The 26,789-nt window shown below is 36.5% G+C and overlaps 2 protein-coding genes and 2 long non-coding RNA genes across 4 annotated transcripts; 2 read left to right on the plus strand and 2 right to left on the minus strand.

The window, feature by feature from the left end:
- The first annotated feature begins 3,315 nt into the window (after positions 1 to 3,315).
- LOC148200231 (uncharacterized) lies at positions 3,316 to 4,655 on the plus strand. The gene is made up of 4 exons (XM_088113193.1): positions 3,316 to 4,085; positions 4,157 to 4,238; positions 4,338 to 4,427; positions 4,518 to 4,655. The coding sequence occupies exons 1-4, from the start codon at positions 3,316 to 3,318 to the stop codon at positions 4,653 to 4,655; spliced, it is 1,080 nt and encodes a 359-aa protein (XP_087969319.1).
- A 2,143-nt stretch (positions 4,656 to 6,798) lies between these two features.
- LOC124848073 (uncharacterized) lies at positions 6,799 to 8,170 on the minus strand. The gene has a single exon (XM_047325683.2). The coding sequence runs from the start codon at positions 7,981 to 7,983 to the stop codon at positions 6,799 to 6,801; it is 1,185 nt and encodes a 394-aa protein (XP_047181639.2). The 5' UTR covers positions 7,984 to 8,170.
- A 6,270-nt stretch (positions 8,171 to 14,440) lies between these two features.
- LOC148200232 (uncharacterized) lies at positions 14,441 to 18,086 on the minus strand. The gene is made up of 3 exons (XR_015785435.1): positions 16,634 to 18,086; positions 14,885 to 14,919; positions 14,441 to 14,794 (listed from the first exon to the last, which is right to left on the minus strand). It is a non-coding gene; the product is annotated as an uncharacterized LOC148200232 (long non-coding RNA).
- Positions 14,944 to 19,400, plus strand: LOC148200233 (uncharacterized). The gene is made up of 2 exons (XR_015785436.1): positions 14,944 to 16,516; positions 19,112 to 19,400. It is a non-coding gene; the product is annotated as an uncharacterized LOC148200233 (long non-coding RNA).
- The last annotated feature ends 7,389 nt before the right edge of the window (positions 19,401 to 26,789 follow it).

Raw genomic sequence — 26,789 nt, forward strand, 5'->3', positions numbered from 1 at the left:
AAAAAAAGCCAACTCAGATAACCAATATGTGCCACGTCAACAGCACTTAGTCAAGTCACTAAGCCATGAATCAATTTTTTTGACGCTGTCTACCTAACTTAACGGCAAGGTTTAATTTGATTCAAATTTTAACAATTAAGGACCTAATCGAGAGACTTTAAAATACGAGGACCTATTTGAGACGATCCTACACAAATAGGGATATCGAAAAGGATTAAACTAAAAAAATATTAAGTTTTATTATTTTAAATTTAATTTAATTTAAAATAAAATAAAATTATATTTTATTAGGTTAAATTTAATTTAAATTAATTTTTAATTTATATTTAATTTACTTTATATTACATTATATATATATATTTTATAAATTTATTTAAATTTTATTTAAAAAATATATAAAATAAATTTTTTAAATTTTTGGCGGGTATCCGCGGTACCCGCGGGTATTTTTTATGCGGGTATCCGTGCGGGTTCGGGGTAGGTTGCGTGCGGATTTTTTTTTTGCGGGTTGGGTTGCGGGTAGGCACTATCCGTGCCCGACCCGACCCGTTGCCATCCCTATGCAGGATGAAATGCTTAGAGGTGCAGGATCAAACACTCATGTTTCTTTAGGTGTTACTTCCTCCACCACTACTACTTCTCCCTCCACCTCCCCAACCTTTTCTAAAAAAAATTTAAATACAAAAATAATCTTTTTTAATTACAAAAATAACCTTTATTTTATTTTTAATCATATTTATTTACTTTGAATTCAAACCCTATTTTTCTACCCACTCACTTTTCACTCGGCCCAACCACTAACTCTCCTCTTTTTTTTAGATTCCCACCCTCCAACTCTACCATATCCGTCTTTTAAAAAATAATACATCAAAACATATAAATTAAATTATTAAAATATCTTTAAAATTAATATAAAAATAAACTGATAAAAATAATTGGAAAATAAACATATAATCTTTTTAACGGATGTCAACGGATGTTTAAGGGAAAACAGATGTCGATATCCGTTTTGCCTTAAACAGATGTTGACATCCGTTTAAAGATTATACGATTACTTTTTAGGGTTTATTACGCACCTCCTTCACGACGAATCTTCCCACATCACCGCACCCCACCACATCGATCTTACATGTTGATCAATTGTTTCCACCATCACTTACAATCTCGCACACTAACTAATGAAAGTCCACCATACTCTCATACCACAATTAGAATGAGAAGAAGAAGTGTGAAAAAGAAGAAGAACATGAAACAAAAAGAGGAGGAAGAAGAGTTCCCACTGCGTGGAGGATTAGAGTGGAGGACTAGAGTGGTTAGAGGTTAAAAGATATTAACCCTAAAATTTTATTAAGGGTAAAATAGGAATGGAAAAATAAAGAGAGGGATAAAACAGGAATGGGGTGGTGGAGGGAGCAAAGTGTGGTGGTGGAGGGAGCAACACCCAACAGATATTTACTAACTTTTTGACAACGCCAGGTGTCGCCTTGTGATTGGTCGTTATTAAATTTGAAAATGTATTTTCCAGAAGGGCGTTTTTGGAAAGGAAAAATTTAGAATCCCTCGTTTTGGCGGTTTGAGTTTTGTTCTTTCTTAGGTTTCAAATTTTGGGAATTTGTCTCTGTAACACTCCTAAGAAACACCAACACCGGTGGAAGGGCTGTCCCTAGTTTGGATTACAGTGTTGTTTCATAGAGTGTGTGTTGTGCATTGGAGGTTCGTCGGCGTCGTGAAGTTTGGTTTCCCGCTTCGCACACACTTTCGCGTTTGAGGCTGGTTTCCCGCTACCCTCCCACCCGGCAGCTACGCCCCCACCGGCAACGTTGGAGGTTGGTTTTCCCCTAGACACACACTAGCGGCGTGGAACTTGGATTTTCCCACTTATCTGGGAGGTGGAGTTTTGTTTGCCGCAAACACCGGTATGTATGAAACTAAAGGTTCATTTTGGGGCAATGTGTGTGAGTTGAAATTTTATTTCACTTACATTTGATGAGGTCCATGACAAGAAAGATGAAATAATTTGTTTTGGCTTTGGTTATTTGTTGTTGTAGGTAATTTGATGTTGTAAGTGTTGAGTTCATTCGAAACCGGAATGGAGGAATGTCATACGAAAGTAAGTAGAGTTTCTGTATTTGTTTTGTCTATATTTTTTTGGAATAGTGATTTTAAGTTTTGAAATTTGAACTTTATTGTAGTGGCACATGCAAGCATGGATGGATACATCTTACATAGTCTGTATGAATTCTTTACTACGAACCAGACATCAAAAGCGCATTGGAGGAACTCCATTTAGGTTTTGTTTATACATTGTTAAACCTCTACAGGTGAGTTTAAAAATGGTGAAGAAGATGGTTTGTAGATGGGTTGGGCACCATGAATCATTTAGAGTTAGCCAACATCTACTTCCATTCAATGCGGTTGATGTTTTGATGACTTTAGGTTTAGGAGTAGGGGGGTTGGAGGTGTCGTATGATGAATCAGTAGTTGGTAAAGTAGGTGAGATGTTCAATACTAAAAGAACGACTTTGAAAGACCTCATGAATATGTTTGATGGGCTTGTATTTAATGATGCTATTGAGGTAGATGTGATTTGTCGTTTGTATATATTAGTTTGTTTTGTGGTATTTTATTTTCCTAGGAAGTCAAGGCTTATTTGTCACATGCCCTGTATAGTATTAGATGATTTAGATAGGTTGTCTGATTATGATTGGGGTGGTGCTGTACACAAATATCTTGTAAGGAGTCTAAACAGATGTAGTAGGAAAATACTGTCTGGATCGATTGCTGACTCGTTGAGTATTAGTGGCAATGCTGCTGTGTTACAGGTATTATGTTGTTGGATTGTTTATTTAATTTTTTTAAATGTAAGTGATTGTCGTTATTAAATTGAGAAGTTGTGTTTTTGATATTGTAGCTTTGGGCTTTTGAACGCCTTTCTTTGCATCGTCATAGTTCTCATAAGGTATTCCCGCGTGTGACTCAATTTCGTGCGTTTCATTCAGGGACGAAAAGAATAGATGTTCTATTTAAGAGAAGCGATGTAAGTACATTAAATTGATTGAGTGTTTATTAATGTTGTTGTTATTTGAGTAAACTTATTGCCTTTGAATGATATAGGTGGAATTTGATTGGTACCTCAGTGACCATGATCGTCGGAAGCCGCTCATACGTGTTGCTTTCCATATGGATGATAGAGCAAGGCTTGAATGTAGCAGGGCTGCAGAGCGACATGAGAACGAAGGTGAACACAGTTAGGAATCAGAAGCTGAGGAAAAAATAAGAAGAAACAACCTCAAGATAAAAAGGCTAAGAGAAAAAATGAAGGATGTTCGGAACGAACTTCGTCGTATTAGGAAGTGTAGAAAGGTTCAAGAAGATTGTTCGGTTGATGTTGAGGTGAATGTTGACGGTGCAGATCATCCAGTGTATGAAAAACCTGTACGTGAAGCGGATGAAGGAGGTGTAGGTGTAGCGGATGAAGGAGGTGTAGGTGTAACGGAGGAAGGAGCTGTAGGTTTAGCGGAGGAAGGAGTTGTAGGTGAAGTACTTGAAGAACATGCCGCTAAAGTGGATGAAGGAGGTGTCGTTGAAGTACATGAAGAACCTGCGGCTGAAGTGGATGAAGTAGGTGTAATTGAAATAGGTGAAATACGTGACGCTGTAGTGGATGATGGAGGTGTAGGTGAAGTACATGAACTACATGGTTTTGTAGTTGATGAAGGAGGTGTAGGTGAAGTACCTGAAGAAGTTGCCGCTCCAGTGGATGAAGGACGTGTGGGTGAAGTACCTGAACAACCTGTCGCTGAAGTACCTGAACAACCTGTCGCTGAAGTGGATGAAGGACGTGTATGTGAAGTCGATGTAGGTGAAGGGGTTTCCGAACCTGAAAATGAAGAGGGTGAAGAACCATTATGTGTACAACATTATGATCCACCAGCAGTCATTGACATTGGTGAAGATGAAGAAGGAGATGTTATTGTTGAACCGATGTCCGTACGGCCTTTGCGCACTTATGTAGGTGACCCTAGAACACAGGTTGATTTCGACAAATTGTACAACTCAGTAACTGCAAAAGGGATTAAACGAAGGTAATAGAATAATGCTTTATTTTTAAAAAACAGTTATGTTGGTATGCGAATTCTTATTGTTGTGTTTACAGTTTCATTGCTGAAATATTTGGTCAACCACTGAGCACAAATGAATGTGAGTCTCTAGGGCCGAGGCAATATGTTGACAACTTGGTAATTATGCACTTTCATGATATGAATCAATAATGATGTTGTTGAACGTAGAAGCTTGTATTTGAAAGTGCTAAATTTTGTTGTTTTATTTTTTTGTAGGTTGTATTTTTTGCATCATCAATTTTCATGTATTTTGAGAAAAGGTTGTCCGGAGTAGTAAAGAGGATTGTTTTTAGTCCTGTGTTTGGGGTAAAAGATTGATGTTACCTCAATTTATTTCTTGTGTAACTGTTTATTATATTATGGTTTTTTTATTTTGTTATTGTTTATTCATTGCAGAACCATATGCGGTATGATTATAGGAGACGTCCATCAAATCAACATGTGTGGCAACTAAAAGATTATGAAACTTATTTTCCTGTTGATCTAATTGAACTGTCTGACATCTTGTCTGCCAATTTGGTGAGTAACTTGTGATTTGTACTTACCACTTGCTTTGTTATTTTGTTTATGAAATGTTTTCAATTATCATTTATGTGGCCACTCGTAGGTTTTCATCCCATATTTAAGTGATAATCATTGGTGGTGCTATGCCTTTAAAGTTTGCACCTTTGAGTTTTTTTGTGATTGACTCACTTGGTAATGGTATCAAAGGGCGTGCTCGGATTGACAAAAGCATGGTAATTTTTATAGTGTATTTTCAATATTGATTATATAATGTATTTTGAGAATTGGTTATAATTGTTACAATAATCTGTTGAACCGTATTTAATTTGGAATGTATATTTTATATGACAAGCTAAAAATATGCAGCGTTTTTTTGGTTTGTTGACCAATAAGCTAGAAGAATCGAAGTGTCCTTTAATAGTTAAACAAGCCAATATCCTTGTCCAACCTAACTTGTAAGTTGATTGTCCATGGATTAGTTGTTAATTTTTTATAGCCGAAGCAAAAGTTATGAATGATTTATGGTTTTTTGTATGATATAGATATGACTATGGTGTTGTCATGTTGAAAGCAATTGAATTGTGGGATGGAGATGAGAAATATAATGGTCAAAGTTTGCCAAATTATACAAATGTAAGTTTGACTCTGTGTGTGAAAATATGTCATGAATATTGGGGTGTGTTTTTATTCATAATTTGAAAATGTTAATTTCAGGAGGAGTTGTTCGGCTTCAGGAAAAAATATGTTTGTGACTAGATCCTTGGCAACGACAACGTCCGAAGATTCGACACCTTGGAACGATTTGGATTAATATAGAATGTAAATAGGAAAACAATGACAGGAACAAATTTTGTATTAATTTTGAATTGAAGTGTTGTCCTGTTCATTAAATATTAATTTTATTAATATTACATTTGGTAATTTAAATGTGTTAGTAATTAATTTAAATGTGTTCTTCTAATTCTTGGGCCTCGTAATCGATTACAAGGGAGGGGTAATTGAATACTAGGGGAAAATCGTGTTTTTGTACAAAAACTTGGTCTATACTCCCCCGCTTTGGCTGAATGGCTCCCCTTTGTTCCTTCGTGGGTCAATTGTGTAGTTTTCAGAATAACCTTGGTTGGAACCGGTGACCCTAGTGTCTGTCCTAGATAGTGAGACTTGAATGGATGTGTTAGGCCTGTTGAGGTGTTAGATTGGGAGAAGGTGAGGTGTTTTTGTACAAAAACTTGGTCTGTACTCCCCCGCTTTGGCTGAATGGCTCCCCTTTGTTCCTTCGTGGGTCAATTGTGTAGTTTTCGGAATAACCTTGGTTGGAACAATGTTGTGCATCCTCGTTGTTCCCAAATGTTATATTATCAAGATCAAGAGCATCTAGAGCAGGATTTGTTGTTGCTTCATCTAAGTGAACATTTTCACCATCATTTTCACCTTCAACTTGATCCATCTCAACAACATCATCTGTCTCTTCAGCTATCCATTCATCATCTGATTCAATGTCATCAAATGGAAGAGCTACAGTTTTTCGAATTTGTCTACTTTTCAGCTTGGAGTTATACATCACATAAATTAAATCATTCATCTTTTTTTATGCAAACGATTCCTTCTCTTTGTATGAACCTAAAATGAAATATAATATTTTTAATGAAGATATAAACATAATAAATTTATAAATTAAAAATAATTTAAATTACCATTTCAAATGAGCTCAAGTTACGCTCACATCCAGAAGAACTACAAGTCAAGCTTAGAATTCGAATAACAAATCTCTTCAACTCTGGAGTTCCATCACCAAACATGTCCCACCATTCCCTAGGATTTAACTCTTTCCTACACTCCTTTGCATCTTCCATTCCAAAAAGTCCTCTAGCATTATGAAATTCAACAATTTGTAAATTAATTTTTCTTCTTTCTGCCATATCTGGTATCAATCTTCTCATGCAAAAATACAATCCTTCTTTCACCTCTCCACCATCATCACTTCTAAAGTTAGGTTCATAGTTGAAACGGGGGTTCAGAAAATAGGCAGCTGCATGCAAAGGCCTATGAAGTTGATTATCCCATCGAGCATCAATTATTCTCCAAACCTCTTCATAACTACATCAATTATGCTATATCAGAAATAATTTCACACATAAGTAATTAAACATTGAATAAGTAAAAGTTTGAAAATTTACCTCTTTTTGATATTGTTAAAGTTAGACCTAATCTTCTCTTTTGCACAATCCATCTCTTCATAAATGAAACCCATTGCGGGTTTTACATCTGAGTCTACTAATCTTAATACCACCATAAGAGGGGCAGCAACTTTCAGGCATATGGAGACATTCTTCCAGAACCGACTATCTAATACCACATATTCTACTTTTCTGCCCTCTAGTGAAGTTCCAAACTTGCTTGTCTTCCACTCTTTAGAGCTAAACATGGTCAACAACGATGCCTTCAATTCATGAAGACAAGCAAGAGTTAAATAAGTTGTGGCAAATCTAGTCACACCCGGTCTTATCAAGTCTCTACCTTTAGTGAACTTTTTCAACAAGGAAATCAACATTGATCTTCCATAAATGTAGGTGGTAATCTTTCTTCCCTTCTTAATTGTCAATTCATGGACCTTTAAATTTTTTTCAAAATCTTCAAATATCAAATCAATGCAATGTGCTGCGCATGGAGTCCAATACAATCTTTCCCTCTTTTGCATCAATAACTCTCCAACTACCTTGAAATTTGCAGCATTATCAGTGACAACTTGAACAACATTTTCTTCTCCAACAAACTCAACAACATCATCTAACATTTTGAAAACTTTATCAGCTGTTTTTGATATGTCTGAAGTGTCAAGTGAATAAAGAAAAATCGTCCCTTTAGGACTATTCACCAAGAAGTTGCAAATAGAACGTCTTTTTTTATCTGTCCAACCATCAGTCATAATTGTACATCCAGTTTTCTTCCACTCCTCCTTATAATCCTCAAGGATTTCATCTGTTTTATTCACAGCTTGTTTCAACAGCTTTTCTCTAATGTCATGATAAGATGGTGGTTTGTATCCAACTCCATACTTACCAATCATTTCACACATTTTTGCAAATGCTGGATTTCTAATTACATTAAAAGGAATGGCACTGGTGTAAAAGAATTCAGCCACTTGAGCATCAACTTCTTCTTTGTATCCTTTTTTCATCATTTGACTTATAATTGCTTGGACTCCTCCCTTGCTAGCAGTAGCAACTTTTTGTTTTCCTTTAAAACTGAATATCTTGTGTCCTCCTTCAAGACTCTCATTTTCTTCCTCGTCTTCATCGATATTTATCTTTCTTTTCTTTAATGATGCATTCTTGGCTTCAACAACTATTTTTATCATCAAATTTTTTATTTCATCTGAAACAGAAGTACAAGGTTCAGAATCCTCCCTTGTTCCAGCAAGATGGTGTTTAAATCTAAATATACCTCCACTCAATCTTTGAGCAATAGTTACATTTCACTTTTCTTCCATTACCGTTAACGTCAAACCCATGTTTCCATCCAATATCAGATCGATTTCCCGGAGCATTTTTACTTCTACTCTTAGTGAATGAAGATGTAGTTGCATTAATTTCTATTGAATTTGATACATTTCCAGATGTTCTAAACTTTTTCACTAAAAAATCAATGGCAAAAAGAATTATTTAATATTAAATATTTTCTTCTACATGCTAAAATAATAAAAATAATACTATATATGCACAGTAATTTTTATTATAATATCAAGACTTTATAATAAAATACTATATAATAAAATACTTTATAATAATTTATAATAAAAACATACAGTGACATTATATACTAATCTGAAGAAGACATAAATATTATAAAATATGAAGGAGTGAAGCACCATTAATATTTTATTAATACCATGATAAGACTGAAGGAGTGAAGCACAAACAGCATTAATGGTGACAAACGGCAAATGGCAAACACACTATAAACAAAAATGATTCTTTGACACGGTTAAAGCAAATTACATTCATTTGACACGCGGTGGGCCCCGAAAACTGTCAACATCATGAAGGATAGTTTGGTCATTTGCTGTGCTGAGTTGGCTTGTAAAAAAGTAAATGAAACGTTGCGTTTCACTTGCTGGCTTAGGATCTGTGTGTGGGATTTCAAATTTCGAAGACGCTCGAGTTAACTTGCTGGCTTAGGATGTGTGGGATTTCAAATTTCAAATGTTCGAGCTAGGGTTAGGATTGAGAGAGAACGAGAGATAACGAGAGAACGAGAGAGATCGAGGGAGAAAACACAAACCCTACTCCATTGCTGCCATCGGAGGCTGGACGTGATAGGAAAAGTTTGTACCAGCGAAGGTGTAGCCGAAGGCAAAGTTCGTACCGGACGTGGTCGATGTGGAGCGCGGAAGGTTTGTCCCCTTTCTTATTTCTCCCCTTTGTACCGTTTGAATAATATAAAGTATGATACTGTTGTTCCTTTGTTCTTTTCTCATAATTTGTCTATCTTTGTTTTTATTTTTGGTATATTATCGGAAACCCTAGACTAAAAGGGGAAATGTCGTGAGAGATAAAATTCTGGATTGGGCAAACCTGTAGGATTATTTACTGTCCTTAGTGTTTTTGGGCTTGGTTTGCTTATTTGCAAAAGGGAATATTGCAATAAATGGATGAAGTGTGAGATGATTAGAAGAAATGGAAAAAGGGTAGTGTCGATGGAGAGCTAGAGAGTGAAAAAGTTCCACGAAATCAGAGGGAATAGTGATTGGAATAGTTTGCAAAATGGCACCCACCCAGCACGGTTATTCTACTCAGCAGCAGCACGAAATGCAACGCAAACGTTTCTAACTGTCTTGGCGCCAATGCTGGAGCTACTTCCCATGAACTGATTGAAATGATTCCCCTTTTTGTTATAGTCCGAAAACTCCCTGTCCATGCTGCATTCACTCCCTCTATGTTCCTTAATTATTTTGTGTTTGATGATATTTTTTTTGCGTTAGAAAAAGGGAAATATTGTCATGAGAGTTGAACATCAGTTTAAGGTGTCCTGAATTTTTCATACATTTGCTTCTGGCACCATTTTATTTTTAATTTATGTATTGTATATGTTATGTACCTGCATCCACTGTTTTTTACTGAGAGATAAATTTGCTTTGGAATCCATCACATATATTTTATTTCTATCACTACTAGGTTGCCCTTTCTTGGTCAGTTGTATTAGCATTTTGCATTGTGCCCTGTTTGCCCCTAGATATATTGCGTGATTATGTTGTTTGTGGTTTGTATATGGTGTTTGGCCACTGTTATTTATAACTCCTTGGATTTTATGTAGAGAATGGTTTCATCTAATTTATGAATTTAAATATAGAGTATTCTTTCATAGAGCTAAGTGCTTGATTAACACCAAAAGTTTCTTTGTCCATTTTTTCTGTTTCTAGTGTCCTTGTGGAATCAGCTCTTACGAAATTAATTGTTTTGCATGTATTACCCTATGACAATTGATGCAGGAGTTAGATTTTACAAATGTTGGTGAACTTGAAGATTGCATGATTACCCTATGACAAATGTATGTATTCCCTTCCCCAGAGTATTTAATGCTTTCCTACTATCCACACAATCATTATTACCACTATTTTATTTTTTATCTTGTCTTTTTGTAGAATGTTTGATATAATTAGGTTAATAAATTGGTAGGTTGAAACGATATTTGATGAATGACAGACATGATTTTTAATTTTCTACCTTTTATGGCTTGAAGTCTAACTTGTTTATTTTATGGACATTCAGTACAAACCATAGAGATAGTTGGAAGAGTCATTATGGAGAAACAGGTTTGAATACACATGATGATTTATTATGTTTTTAAAATTAATTTGGTGAAATGCTTTGTCTGACTTATTCAATTGTATACTTTGATGTATAGGTTTATGTACGGCATTCATGCAGGACAAAATACTTGGCACATGTGAACACATTATTAACAGATGTGCAAAAGACATTGATACAAACAACTCCTTTTGCATGGCTATTGTCCATTGATGTGGATGCCAAAATGAGTAGGACACTACTTTTAGAATTGTGTAGTAGATGGTCAGAGAGGAGGGGCGGGTTTGAAGTTAGGTCTGTCTTTATTCCATTCACCAAGTTAGACCTTTGTTTAGGTTTAGGGGTTAGGGTTAATGGAGAGATGTTTAAGTTGTTTAAAGACGAAGTTGATTGTCATACTAGGAGATTGTTTGACACAATTGATGTAAGTGTTCATAATGTTTATGAAGAAATTCAAAAGCATATAAAAGGGGATGAAGTAAGTGATGTTTGTAGATTATATTTATTGTTAGGGTTGAGTGAGTTTTTCTTCCCAAATAGAGGTGGAAAAGTTCCCTCAGGTTTATTTGAATTATTAGATGATTTATCCTGTATTGGAAAATATAACTGGGGGCGTGTTATTTATGAGTATTTGGTTTCTAGTTTGTGTGATGTTGCACTGTGTGTGGGAAAGAGACAAAACAGATCACACTGTCATGTGGTTGGTTGTGTATTTGCATTACAGGTATATTTTGATGTTAGTTACAGAAGTTATTGTGTTATAACTTACAATTGTTACTTTTCTGAAATTGAAGTTTGTATGTAACAGATCTGGGCAATGGAACATGTTTTGTACGGTCAGAAGAAGTTGGCTAAAACAAATAGTTGTTTACCTAGAATCCTTCATTGGATACATGTTAAAGTTGGTGAAGCAGAAATTGAGAAAGCCTTTCTGTGTACGTCTATCAATACCAATTGATACCAACAAGCCTCCAACACGCTCCGTTGATGACATTCTATCGAAATTGATTCCACCTCTTCACAAACCTGAAGGCACTGGATGAAAGAAGAACAATATAAATGCAACAAGTTTAAAACTTTCATAATTTCCTTGCCTGTATTTCAGATTTATCGTTGTTGTTTGTTGTCGAATATTGTGCGTGGTCACATGGATGTGTTATTTAGAAAAATTTGTGAACTACTTAACTTATGTTGATCAATTTGTTGTTGCATTAAGGGCTTATGTAATGTTCGTTATGTTATAAGTTTTATATGAAGTTCATTTCGTGAAAATTAAAAGTGTTTAACTTTATGGACAACTTTATTCGGTTATTTATTGAATTGGTTTTCTACAACAAAACAAGTGGTTATTTATGCAATTTGGTTTTGTACACCATGACGAGCGTCCAATTTTCTGGAGGAGCGTCCAATTTTCTGGACGAGCGTCCAATTTTCTGGACGAGCGTCCACTTCTGGACGACCGTCTGAACGAGGGTCCTTCTGGATGAGCGTATGGACGAGCGTCCACATCTGGACGTCCGTCGTTCTCAATGAGCGTCTGGACGACCGTCCATCTGGTCCAGCGTCTGCACGAGCGCTAGACGAGCGTCCATGTGCCAGCGACGGACGTATGGACGAGCGTCCACTAGCACATCCAGCGTCCATCTGGTCCAGCGTCTGCACGAGCGCTACACGAGCGTTCATGTGCCAGCGACGGACGTATGGACGAGCGTCCACTAGCAGATCGAGCGTCCATCTCGTCCAGCGTCTGCACGAGCGCTACACGAGCGTCCATGTGGCAGTGTCGGACCTATGGACGAGCGTCCACTACCAGATCGAGCGTCCACTTCATATTCTGTGGACGACCGTCCTCTTGTGCGTGCAGGGGGCGACGAGCGTCAGCTTGCTATGAAATGTTCGTGCGCTCGCTATGTGACGAGCGTCCTGGGCGACAGGGTGATGTGCTAAAACGCTGGACGCTCAGTCAGCTGTACAGAACGAACGCTCGGTCACGTGTAGAGAGCGCTCGTTCACTAAATGCATAGGCGCTGATTTGGTTACAATAACTGGTTATGTTGTTAGACCTTTGTGGTTATTTCTGAATTTTATTTTGTACAACAATATTACTGGTTAAATTCAATATCAAAGTTTTAATTCTTTGATGCAGTAACTGGATATATGGACAACTTTATTCGGTTATTTACTGAAGGACAACTTTATTCGGTTATTCGGTTAAATTCAATATTCGTTGTTTTGATGATTTGATTTAGGATAACTGTAATTTTATATGAACACCATTATAACTATTTCATGGATAACTGTAATATTTGAAACGTACAATGTATCATTTTGTTGTGTATGTTGTGTAACTGAATCTCTATTAATGGTGTGTTATAATGAATTTAATTATGTCATACAAAATGGTGCCTAAAAGTCAGTTTTTTGTCCAATGGTGACCTGTGTTCAACTGACTGAGTACCTGTGTTGGACTTTCTGTACAAATTCCCAATTTCTCTCGGGTAATCGTTTACAGGGGTCCTGTAAACGATTACCAGCCCCTTTTTTCAGCAGTCTCACTCATTCCTTGCACAGCTTGCTCCTCCAACTCATGAGGGGTCTCCCCACCCTCCTTGGCCTCACATCACATCACCATGCACCACCTCCCACCACTGGAACACCTGCACAAGCCTCAGACAGGTGCAGATTAGCATAAAAGTCAGTTTTTTGGCCAATGGTGACCTGTGTTCACCTGACTGAGTACCTGTGTTGGACTTTCTGTACAAATTCCCAATTTCTCTCGGGTAATCGTTTACAGGGGTCCTGTAAACGATTACCAGCCCCTTTTTTCAGCAGTCTCACTCATTCCTTGCACAGCTTGCTCCTCCAACTCATGAGGGGTCTCCCCACCCTCCTTGGCCTCACATCACATCACCATCCACCCTCTCCCACCACTGGAACACCTGCACAAGCCTCAGACAGGTGCAGATTAGCATAAAAGTCAGTTTTTTGTCCAATGGTGACCTGTGTTCACCTGACTGAGTACCTGTGTTGGACTTTCTGTACAAATTCCCAATTTCTCTCGGGTAATCGTTTACAGGGGTCCTGTAAACGATTACCAGCCCCTTTTTTCAGCAGTCTCACTCATTTCTTGCACTACTTCGTCCCCCTACTCATCACGGGTCACTCCACGCTTCTTGCGTTCACATCAATCACCAACACCCATCTCCCCACTAAGAAATTTATCAAATCCTTCGCATTAATTACCATTAATTTTAGTGAAAATGGTCTCGTACTGTTCAAATTTTTATTATAATGCTGCGTTGATTTTTCAATCACTAATTTTGTCATTATAACAAACACAAACGCAAAGTAAAAACAATTCATTTCGAAATCCAACCACTATTCTTATTACAAACACATAGTGTACATTGTCAAATAACATTAGGTACATATTTCAACATCTTATACATGTCAAAATTGTCAAATAACATTAGGTACATATTTGAACATCTTATACATGTCAAAATTTGATAATTTCTTAGCAATCCTAGACAATGCCGTATAGATGTAGAGAGAAGGCTTCAACGAACGAGAAGACGGACGACACAGCGAGAGAGAAGACGGACGAGAGACAAGGCTTGAACGAACGAGAAGAAGCAAGGCTTGAACGAAGAGAGAAGGCTTGAACGAACGAGAAGAAGCAAGGCTTGAACGAACGTCTTTTGCACCCTAAACCGCCAAACCCAAATGTTAAAAATTTAATCTAGAAAACCCAAAATACCCCTCGCCCCGGTTCACTTTCTCTGGTTTGTTTTCAATTCACTGAGCCAATGCACAGACGCCACGTGGCCGTTGTCAAAACTGTGTCAAACTTTTGTTGTCCAGATAACATTTTCCTTTACTGAATATGTTATGTACAACAATACAAGTGTTCAACTTCAATTTCAATGTCAAATATTTTTCGTACAGTTAGTGGTTATCTGTTAAGTTTTATATGGTTATTTGCTCAATAACTTTTGTTCACTGCAAGTTCTGCTAATTTAGTTAATAGCTTATGTACACAAAATGGACATTGGTAATACTAGTGCATAACTAATCCTTCATTATACATAGTAAACAACTTAAAAAACCATAGAACAAAAATTGTTTCATATTCTATCATATTCCAGCAACATCATTACAAGTTATATCCTACTTCATGACTTCTTCATTTGCTATAGCATTCCACAGTTCTTCATTACTGTACTTCTATGCATATTTCCTTCATGTAATACCCAATCACACACCGTTTGTTGTCGAATAAGTTGTAACTGCTCCTGCATTGATATTACAGTAGTGAAATATATGTTGTGTCTCGACTCGATGCCTAACTCTAAGTGAGGCCTGCAAGTATAAATCAAACCATATGTTACTTAATTCAATACAACATTGTGCATATTTAATGGTAAATTAATAAAAATACACCATACTTACCATTTCACTGACTTCTTTGTCCATATCACTATATCCTGCAAATTTAACAAAACAAAATAAAATTGATTGTATAATACTATGTATCTCACTTGACAGTCACATGTTCAAATTAATAAATTGGTTAAATACAGTGTATCAAACTAATGCATGCATAAAGTGGAATCGTGATATTAAAATTTGAACATTGACCACTTACTGTACCAAAAAATACAATGTATCTAACTAATGCATGCATAACTAACCATAACACCACTTATTGCACTTTAAAATGTGGACATTGATATTGTATATAAAAACTGCTACAGATGTACAAAAACCGATTTACAAATAACCACATCCGACTAACAAGATAACCAGCTAATGCAGGGAGAATATTGCAATCTCATTTCGTTTGGGAGTGGAAGAAAAGGTTGCCCTGCAAGCTCACTGGCTTAGCAGGTTGTGAAGGGTCTCGTTGTTTCTAAGGCTCTCATTGTCTCATTGAATATAAAAAACTTCTACGGCAGTACAAAACCAGATTTACAAATAACCACATACGATTAACAACATAACCACTTCCTGCAGCTCGTTACTCAACTCATGCATGCATAAAGGGTCTTAAAAACCAACCTCAGTCAACGACATAACGACAAAAACAAACTCAAAAGTCTAAAAAACCACCTCCCCAATTTTAAACCGACCCCGTATCACGCCTACACCCTAGGGTCAAAATGAAACTCAAAAGTCTCAACCTTTTTACTACTCTGCTTCCTCTCGCACCACACATAAAGCTCCTACATAAAACACGTTACCAGCAAAGCAACCCCAACCCCACCTCCAACATAGAACACATCACCAACAAACCAACCCCACCTCCCATCAACCCAAAAATCAGAGATTGGTCCCCCACAACCCCACATCAATAAACCGATGTAGCAAAAAATTACATTACGACAAAAACTACACAGCCTAAGACAGAAAATAAAAAATCAAAAACCTGTAACGTAAAATCCAAAGACGAAACGCGCGACACCAATCGATACACCAAGCACACGCCTCCACAATAAACCAATGAAGCGCCTCAATAACGTTCACAACAAACGACTAAGGTGTCTGAAAGATGAAACTGAGAACCATATGATAGTGGTGGAAATCGACTTTCTTAACAAAACTCAAATGGGGATTTCGATTCTGAAAAAACAAACCCTAGTAGGTGTTTTTCCACTTTTACCCTCCATCACTTTGCAGTTTTTTTTGAAAAATGGTGACGTGGACCGTGTCAAATGAGTGTAAGTGACACGTAGGCGTGTCACCCTATCACTACTCTTATTCTAAATGCTGTCAACATCCTATTTCTGTACCAATTTTGTTTTAAATAAAAATAAAATCTTCTCCAAACTGTATCTCACTTGCGTCGTAGAAGTTACTCAGTGCACCATTTCATGCACAACCATTTTACCCACTTTTAATCACGGATCATTGTCTTATATGGAAAAGACAAAGTGAGTGGAACTTTTGAGAAGGAGTTCATGGATGTTGGACAGAAAACGGGGAGGAGATACAAGGGAGAAGAAGCTACTGGAAAACAGAGTGGGGAGGAGAAAAGAAGAAGAAGAAATTTAGAACGAGATTGGTTAGAAGAAGCTTCAACAGGTATGTGTGCAAATTTATGAAGATGTTTGGTTGTGATTTTGATTAATTTAAATGTACCAAATGTGTTTCAATGTGGGAATTATACAATATTTGATGATTAATGGTGAAATATTATACCTCTGCATTACCCCTCATTGATCAATTCACGTTATCCTTGTAACAACCAAGACAAGTGCATCAGAGTTCAAATTATTATAACAGCTTGTAATTCAATCCACAGTCTCATCCTATTCAAGATATACAATCTATCAGGTTCATGCTCTACCCTTTCGTAACACCCATGTAGATCTAAATTCATTCTTCATGATTCCACATCCCTCATCAAGCTAGATTAATCACCTGCAATCAAAATAAGGCAAAGAAGATCAAATCCCAAACTGGTGAGTTCAAAGCTTGTTCACCGAAACAATTCACCAATTCCATCTTTGCCTTTGTTTCATCCGTCCACCAATCCTGATACGGTTCAATCATTCAAGACCGTAAGGGTGCCCATCTCATTCCTCTCCCTATCAACTTTGGATCAGCCAACAATGTTTTATTCTTTGCTGATAGTGTGCTCCAAGGGAGATTAAGGCTTATACAATTCATTCTCGTTTGGGGGATGAGACGTTTCTCTCCAGATTCAACAGAAACTCAACTTCCGCGGTCCATCACTGGACGAGCCTTCATCGCGCCACTTCACCTTCAACGTCTGCCCGTTACCGCCGCTCTCCCTCCACCGTGAGCTCCTCAACCAAACCACCATCATCTGCAACCAAGCCACCGAATCCACATCCTATCTCCTCTGCAACCGCGAAACTCCCTCCGCCGTCGCTGCTACCACAGCCCTCAACTCACTCCCAATCTCCAGCACGAGTGAAGGCATCGTGACACCTTCCACTCCGTCGCGCCACCCCAACACCACCGCGAGCCTCATTGTCACCGGTGCTCCCTCACCATTCCAGATCCGCGAACTCGTCGCGTTCCGCAGCCACACTTCCGCCATCCGCGAGTCGTCGGCGCCACCTGTTTCCAGTCCGCGTCTACCCCTGGCCGTGACGTCAGCCTCTGAGCCACCTCAACTCTGCACCGTCACGTCCACCGTGGGACTTCACTGCTGCTCAAACCCTTCATCGAGCCTCAATCGTCGAACCTCCTCATCTTCTCCCTCGCCGCCACTCGCTGGCATCAGCTTCTCCGCCCAAACCACCAAATCACCACCGTCGATCTCTCAATCTCACCTTTAATCTCAAACCTCATCGCTGCCACCGCCTCGTTGCCTCTTTTGCGCCTTCGCCGACCACCATCGTCAACCTCAGCCCTCGCAGCCGCCGTGAGCACCTCCGTTTTGCGCCATCACTGCCGAACGGGAAGGAGAGAAAGGATTCTCTCTAGTTCGCAACCCAATCGCACGGCCTGTACCTCTCATGAAGGGAGGACCCCTTGATTATGCTGAGAAGCTTCTGCCACAAATGAAAGGGTGATTGGGCTTTAAGCCTATTTCCAATTCTTCGTGTGGGCCTATGGGGGAAATTGGGTTTAATAGTTTAAGTATTTGGGAAGTGAAATAGAGAGTGTTGCAGATAGAAGAAAAATAAAAAGTTTGGGTTCCAACCCATTTTTTTTATCTAAACAAGGTTTCGATCTTGTCATTTTTTCTTTCTTTATTCTAGTTATGTATATATTCTTTTAATAAATAAAAAAAAAATATTTTCAATTTATCATTCAATGAACCTGAACCAGAACTACGTAAGCCTTGATTCTCCACCGAAAATGGAGATACGTAGGAGCGAAGCAATGCCTTGTCAGGTTTATTCCTCCCAAAAATCTAAACGTTTCCTCAACATCCAAATCATGATATATGTAGTACACGTGATGTACTAGTGTTCGTCTAGAGCTTATAGTATTCAATATTTTGCAAGTAAGGATGTTTTTGGTTTGCTCATTATGTATTCGATTAATGTTTTATTCATGCTAGTATGCTATTTTAAATGAACTATTCTATGTTGTTTTAAGGACGTATGTATGCATTATCATGTGGGTAATAAAGTGAAAGGGTATGTGATTCAAAGTAATGGAAACAACGGTTTTACAAGTATGGTTAATGGACGTAATTCCATGGTCTTCAAGGAGAGGATACATGGTGGTGCCCTTATTGTGTATGGAATGATTTGCATGGGAGCTCAGTCTTGGGGGTTATCCTGAAACTCCAATGGTCGGTCATTCTCAAGTAGAGAGGATTGAACCATGTGGTGAGGAGTAGCAGGAGGTCCTAGTCTTGGAGGCTTCCAGTATGCTCCAAGGTGAGTGATGACGGATTAACCTCGTGAGTGTGGTAGGGTGGGGAACCCAAGTTTCATAAGTCACCACGAGTGCATGACCCGCCATAGCTCGGCAATCATTCCAGTCCGGACGAGTCAAGTATCAAGTGTATTAAGATAAGGGAAAAGGATAACAAGATATGTGTATATTGAAATTCATCTGTATGCACTTACATGTTGGGTGTGCTTGTGATAACATAATTTTGTATATCTAGTTTACTCTTGTAATGCGTGTTTATGTTTTGATTGGGAATGTGTTTTCTTTTGCGATGATCATCCACTTGGATGTGAGTAGATGGCGAGGAGGTTCGTTTGGAGGCAGCATTGGAGGGAGTTAACGTTGTCGCTTAGTCGTTTTAGGATTTCTATTTGTTATTGGTACGTTAAAATACTTTGCTAAGTTTAAGTTAAAATTTTGTAGCTAATTTGAGAATGACTGTAATCCTTAATACTCTTAACTGCTTTTACATATTATCCATGATGACGTCTTATTTTATATGCATGACGTATATAATTTGGGACGTTACAATCACATATTAATAAACATTTGTAAGTATAATAAACATTTGTAAGTATATTTTACATTTTAAAGAGTATAAATGAACCCAATTGTTGATCATGATAATATTTGAAAGTTCACTCTTTGTCAAATTGTTTATATGGGATAGTTATATAATAGCCCTATAAGTGACCTATATTGTTTGTTTTTTGTTTTTCTCATTGGAGCATTATCAAGCAAAGTTTCAAGTTGTGCAAGCTTCTTCAACATTTTTTTATTATCTTTGGCAAGAGAAGATGTTGATATGATTTTCTACATAATATAATAATTTGATCAAATTGGAACTTGAATGAGACATATTCTGTAATTGAGGTGATGACAAATATACAAATTTCAATGTATACCTTGTAAATATCGACACTCATAAATAATTTCAAGTTATACAGTAAATATGAAATATGGTAACTTAATTAATCTTCTATTTATAAGATTTTTTTAATAATTTTTTTTTTACAAGGGACAAAACTTACATATATAGCATTGTGGATATTGTTTTTTCAATCATAATAAATGGAAAATTCTCAGGTCATTAATTTTGGAAAGAAAAATAAAATTCTCAGGTTAATGATTTTGTCTTTATTTAAAAAATAAATAAAATCATGTAAGGTAATTTGACGAGTATTTTCAATTCATTCAATTTTGATGGTTGATTGATCATTTTGTAATATACGACAAAAAGTGAAAAACGTATCCTATAGAGCTTTGATTTAACTGATCCGATGATAAATAAAAGGAATTTTTTCTTATATTAACTTAATATCTTTTTTATTTAAATTATTTTTTAGAAATAATTCTCTTTTTAAAAATTAGTTATTATTTTAGAATTAAGAAATCAAAATTGAGATATTGTAAATATTTTATATTTTTTTACATTTTTGTAATATGTATACATATATATATAATATAATATAATATAAATAAAATAAAATAAAAAATATCTCCATATAACATATCTTTTTTATTTATCATATATTTCATATCTCTCATATCTTAATAATCCCTAAAAATTCCCTGCACCCGTAATATTCTATAGTGTAAGTATATGATCTCGAATAATTTTTATTGTAATTATATGAATTTTAAAATTCAATTAGTTTACATCCCAATTAAGTCTGTATCAAACAAACTTTTTATATAAAAATACGAACTAAGGTATCCTATAATAGATTTTAAACGAAATTAATAAAAAAAAAATATATTAATAATATATATTTATATGTTTAATTTAGATCAAATAGTGATAAATAGCTAAAACATTGGTAGAAAATGTTAGCTACCCACTTTTAGTTTCTAATTTGGAAACTAATTTAATAATCAAATATATAGAAACCAATTTAACAACCAATTATATTGAAACCAATTTAGGCACTAATTAATTATATTATAATCTCTCGTCGTGATTCCATTGTTCTTTTATTGTTAATGCATGTATATGTTTTGTAAGATCCAATAAAATAAAATTATTTTCTTTTTTTTTATAATTTCTAATATTAAATATTTATTTATGATATTTATTGGGTGATAAAAGTGTTTAGGATTGTATGAAAGTTAATTAATAATTATTTTATTTTAATTTCTAGAATGGATTAAATAAGGTTTATATTTTAATTGTTGCATTATAATTTCAGTGAGTTATCACTGTTACGTGATTTTTGTTTCTTCTATCTTGTGCAAAGCTATAGGAGGTGGGGCCAGCGCTTTGATTTACCAAGATTATGTATTTGCTGTTTTATGGAGAAGGAAAGAGAAATTTTCTCTTTAATTATTATTATATGCATGGTTGTTTTATATTATATTAATTATTTTAGGAGAGAGAAAGAAGTTAATATTTTATTATTTGTAGGTAGGTTTTCTTTTAACTTTTGGGGTTATTATTATTTTATTTGTTTCATTAGGTTGAGTGGCTACCTTAGCTTCTTTTGTTTAGTGAGGAACCGGGAGAGATTGAGAAGAGAGGAGGAGCATCCAACAAAGAAAAGCCATTAAGGCCTAAATATGTGACCCAAAGGAAACCCATTAATATTAGGCATAAAATACAAAGCCCAAAATTAAACCTACTCTGATATATTTAAAATATGTGGCCTAAAAGATAATAACTTAGGTCCTCTCAATAATTGAGGCCCACTCTTATTGTTTGTACTTGGCCAAGGATGAGGCGTTTATCATCACTTCCATCGTCATATCATACTTAGCGAGGGGATAACTTTCCTATTTTAGCTAGGATCATGACATCAGTACCATATACTTAGTTGAATTGTGTCTCCTTGGTAAAGGACTGAGGAGTGCATTTATATTTCCATAACACTTCTAATAGGTCCTTCGATCATCTTCCTTTGGCCAAGTCTAACCTCTTCTTCAGCTCTACAAAAATGACCTTATTCATGATTTCGCCCTACCCATTTGACTAAGGATGTTCCATAGAACTTGTAATGTGCTTAATCTTGAAAGTGGCATAGAACACATGTGGGCTTCTATCTATGAATTGCCTTTTGTTATCGGTGATAATGATGTGTGGTACTCTATACCAAGATACTACGTTCTTCCATACAAACTTCTGCACTTACTGGGCAGTAAGTTTCGCTAAAGGTTCTGCCTCAATCCACTTAGTAAAGTAGTCAATGTCGACTAGTAAGAACTTCACTTGACCCTTACTTGAAGTGAAGGGGGCCTTATGATATTTATTCCCTACTTTGCAAAGGGTCATGGAGAGAAAATGTGATGTAGTTGTTCCTGCTTAGCATGAATAAGGCTACCATGTTTTTGACTTGGTATGCACTTCTTTACATATTCGGTGTAGTTTGCCTCCATAATCAACCAAAAAGTAGCATGGTCGCAACACTCGTGTTTCCATTGTTTTTTCCCTAGAGTGATATCTACAAATGTCTTTCGTGTAACTCCCCAATTATGTAGTTGGCATATTCTAGGGTAACGCATTTTAGCAATGTCCAACAATATCCTCTTTTGAATAACTCGTCACCAACATTACTTGCTTATCCTTTCTCTTCGCCCTTGAGTAACTCCCCACTTTTTAGGTACTTGATAATTGGCGTCAGTCTAAATTGGTTCTACCTCCACGACTATACACCTTTTTGTTTCAGTGGATGGTGATGAAAGAACTTGTTGAAGCAACAACTTATATCTCCCTTTATTGGTACTTGCCAACTTTGACAGGACATTGATAACGTAGGTCCACTTCTGATTTATATATGATGGAGTACGTGGATACTTGACATAGGTAATCTGCACACAGCAGAGTAGATATGCATGCAAACGAATATATCTTTTTTCTTATCACTTTTGTTGTTTTTAAACGTTGAACATTTAATGCATTTTCATAACAACAAAGTGTTTTTCACAATTTTTTTCATACAGCAGAATTTGATCATTTAAGCATTTGAATAAGATACCAAGTAGTTTATAAAGTTTTCACCGTTGGATGAAAGAAATCGTTTGACACAAGGTATCGTCTATCCTATGTAAGGCTTTTACTGAAAGTGCTTCTTTAAGTTATCTCTGTTTCGTTCAAAAGTGTGTTTAGCAGGATGTCTTTCAAAAAAAAATTTTGACTCATCATTTAAGACTTTTAGCTTATCTTCCAAAAACATCTTTTGATATTTTATTTATCAGGACATATTGAGAGATAGTTTGAGCATTGCTTAGCAATGTATAACAAGAATCATTTCACAAAACTCTCATATGACATATAAACATGTTTGTAATAAAATTGTTTGATGGTGCCTCTACTAAGACTTTTCTTTAGAAATACTTTATATTTCATATGACATTTTTCAAAACAAGTTTCTCATTCAACGATATTCTCTTTGTTGAATATAGTGAAAAACTAGATGAAATTAATCTCCCTTGTGTTGAATATACACATAGGGTCCTCTGTTTATAATAGAAGAAATATGGGTTAAGTCCAAAATACAAATAAAAAATAATAACAAACTAACTAAAGATAAAAGATAAATATAAAATGAAAATAATATATCTAACACTCTTTAAAGAGATAATACTTTTTTAAGTATTCATTTTGTTTATTATTGTTTATTAAACTTCAAAATGTTTAAACATTTCAGTCTTATAAATAATTTAGTCTTAATGTAACGTCCCAAATTATATAAAAATATATAATTTAGTATGTCCACATTTTTTTAATACAAGAGAACAGTTAGAGTAGACTGTAGATAGAGTTGTTAAACTTACAGTCATCCAAAATGGGTCCTTATTTGAAACTTAAACATAAAAGAGTACTTTAACCTACTAATAACAAATAGAAATCCTAAAACGACTAAACGACAACGTCATCTCCCTCCAATTGATGCTCCAGAGTTTAAGTTGGAAACTTGAAAGGAAAGGTATTCCAAGATACAGGGAATAACTAAGAAAGTCCTATGAAGACTAAACAGCAACATCGTTATCTTCTTCCAAAGCTGCCTCCAAACGAACCTCCTCGCCATCTGCTCCCATCCAAGTGGATGATCATCGCAAAAGAAAAAGCATACCCAAACAAACACAAACACACAAGCAAGGGTAAGCTAGATATACAAAAATCATGTTATCACAATCACACACAACATGCAAGTACATACAGATGAATTAAACTATACACATGACTTGTTACACTTTACACTTGACTCAATACACTTGACACTTGACTCGTCCGGACTTAGAATGATTGCCGAGCTATGGCGGGGTCGTGCACTCGTGGTGGCCTCTACTGCTTTGCAAAGCCATTGCCAATGGATTTCACCCTACCACACTCACGAGGTTAGTCCGTTCCGCGCCTTGGAGCATACTGGAAGCCTCCAAGACTAGGACCTCCTGCTACTCCTCACCACATGAATCAATCCTCTCTACTTGAGAATGACAGACCATTGGAGTTTTAGGATAACCCCCAAGACTGAGCTCCCATGCAAATCATTCCATACACAATAAGGGCACCACCATGTATCCTCTCCTTGAAGACCATGGAATTACGTCCAACAACATAGGGCACCACCTTGTAATCTCCCTTTGAGATCCATGGAATTACGTCCATCAACCATACTTGTAAAACCACACACTTTCCATCACTTTGAATCACATACCCGTTCACTTTAATACCAACATGATAATGCATACATATACCCTTAAAACAACATAGAATAATTAATTAAAATAGCATACTGGAATGAATAGAAACATCAACCGAACAGAAAACATCACCACATAAAGAGCAAGATTAAAAACTCTCTGACTGGCAAAGACCGAACGTTTGTTATGACTGTAGAAGTGGACGAACGCCATTGAGCTTGGCCGAACGCTATTGAACTTGGCCGAACGCTAATGAGCTTGGCCGAACGCTACAAGTTCTATACGAACACTATTACACTTGGTCGAAAGCTATTGAGCTTAGCTGGACGCTATTGAACTTGGCCGAACGGTAATGGTCTTGGCCGAACGCTATAAGCTCTAGACGAACACTATTTGGACGAACGCTGGTATATAACGAGTACTATAGAGACCTAGCGTTAGTAAGATTGAACGCTACGAGCCTTGCCGAATGCTACCTTACCGAACACTATTAAGACGAGCGCTCATACAGAATAAGCACTACCGAGACCAATCGTTACTAAGATCGAACGCTACCAAGGCTAATTACTACTAAGACTGAATGCTACTAAAACCGAGCACCACCGAGGCCGAACGCTAACTAAACCAATCACCTGATCGAACGCTATTAAATCAACACTTACTATCAATATCCTCCAATAAAACCGAACACTGTCAATCCATTCACTAAGACCGAACGCTACCAGATCAACACCTGACCGAACGCTACTAAATCAACACATACTATCAATATCCTCCAATAAAACCGAACGCTGTCAATCCATTCACTAAGACCGAACGCTACCAGATCAACACCTAACCGAACGCTACTAAATCAACACTTAACCGAACGCTATCAAGATCCTCCACTAAAACCGAACGCTATCAATCCATTCACTATGACCGAACACTATTAAGTTCATCCATTAAGACCGAACGTTCCCCAGAAGGCCGAACAACATCAATACCAAACTCTAACTAAACCATCACTTGACCGATCGTTACTAAATCATCACATGAACGAACGCTACCCATGACCGAGCGTTATTAAGGACGAATGTTAATTTACTTAACGCCAAACCAACATCTGACCGAACGGTCAAATCAGGCATGGACGAACGGTCAGTTTTTGGCGTTCTGCAGAATTCTGATGATGACAGAACTTCCCCTTGACCATTTCCAACCATTTTTATCAACTTCTAACACCCTTAATTCTTGTTTTATACTTGATTGGACTTATCTAAATGATTCTAAACATCCCTACTACCATTCTAAAGTGGTTAAGACTCAAATTCAACTCCAAATCACCAATTTCCACAACTTAGGTATCCAAATCCAATTCTACTACTTTTCACCTATTTTGATCAATTCAGTGACTCAAACAAGTCACAATACAACAGCTAACATAAAAATATAACCAGATGTTGATTTTCGTGAATCAACGCAGCCAGCATAGTCTGAATCGGAGTAGCCAATCACTTCCAAACATTCAGTTCGTCTATATATAAGCATGTAATCTTTTGTCCCTTTAAGATATCTCATTACCTTCTTTGCAGCTTTCCAATGGTCAACACCTGGATTACTCTGATATCTTCCCAAAACTCCAACAACATATGCAATGTCAGGTCTAGTGCAAACCTGAGCATACATAAGGCTTCCAATAGCTGAAGCATATGGAATATTCTTCATGTGTTCCCGCTCAAAATCATTTTTCGGACATTGATTCAAATTGAGTTTATCACCCTTCACGATGGGAGCTACACTTGGTGAACAACTCTTCATGTTAAACCTCTCTAAAACTTTGTTGATATAGGTCTCTTGAGACAAACGCAAAATGCCTCGAGATCTTTCTCTATGGATCTTAATGCCAATGACATAAGATGCCTCTCCCATATCCTTCATGTCAAAGTTCTTTGAGAGAAATTGTTTCACTTCATATAGCAAACCCTTATCGTTGGTTGCAAGCAAAATATCATCCACGTATAATACAAGGAAACAAATCTTACTCCCACTGACCTTTTGGTATATACATTGATCCATGACATTTTCTTCAAAACCGAATGAAGTAATAACATCATGAAATTTTAGATACCATTGGTGGGAGGCTTGTTTTAATCCATAGATGGATTTATTAAGCTTACATACCAAGTGCTCATTATCTTTAGAAGAGAATCCTTCAGGTTGTTTCATGTAAACCTCTTCCTCTAGATCACCATTAAGGAATGTTGTTTTCACATCCATTTGATGTAACTCAAAATCAAAATGAGCTACTAATGCCATAATTACTCAAAAGGAATCTTTCTTAGATACAGGAGAAAAG

The sequence above is a fragment of the Vigna umbellata genome, chromosome 4, assembly GCF_029865625.1.
Source record: "Vigna umbellata cultivar VRB3 chromosome 4, Vumbellata_1.0, whole genome shotgun sequence".
NCBI lineage: Eukaryota > Viridiplantae > Streptophyta > Magnoliopsida > Fabales > Fabaceae > Vigna > Vigna umbellata.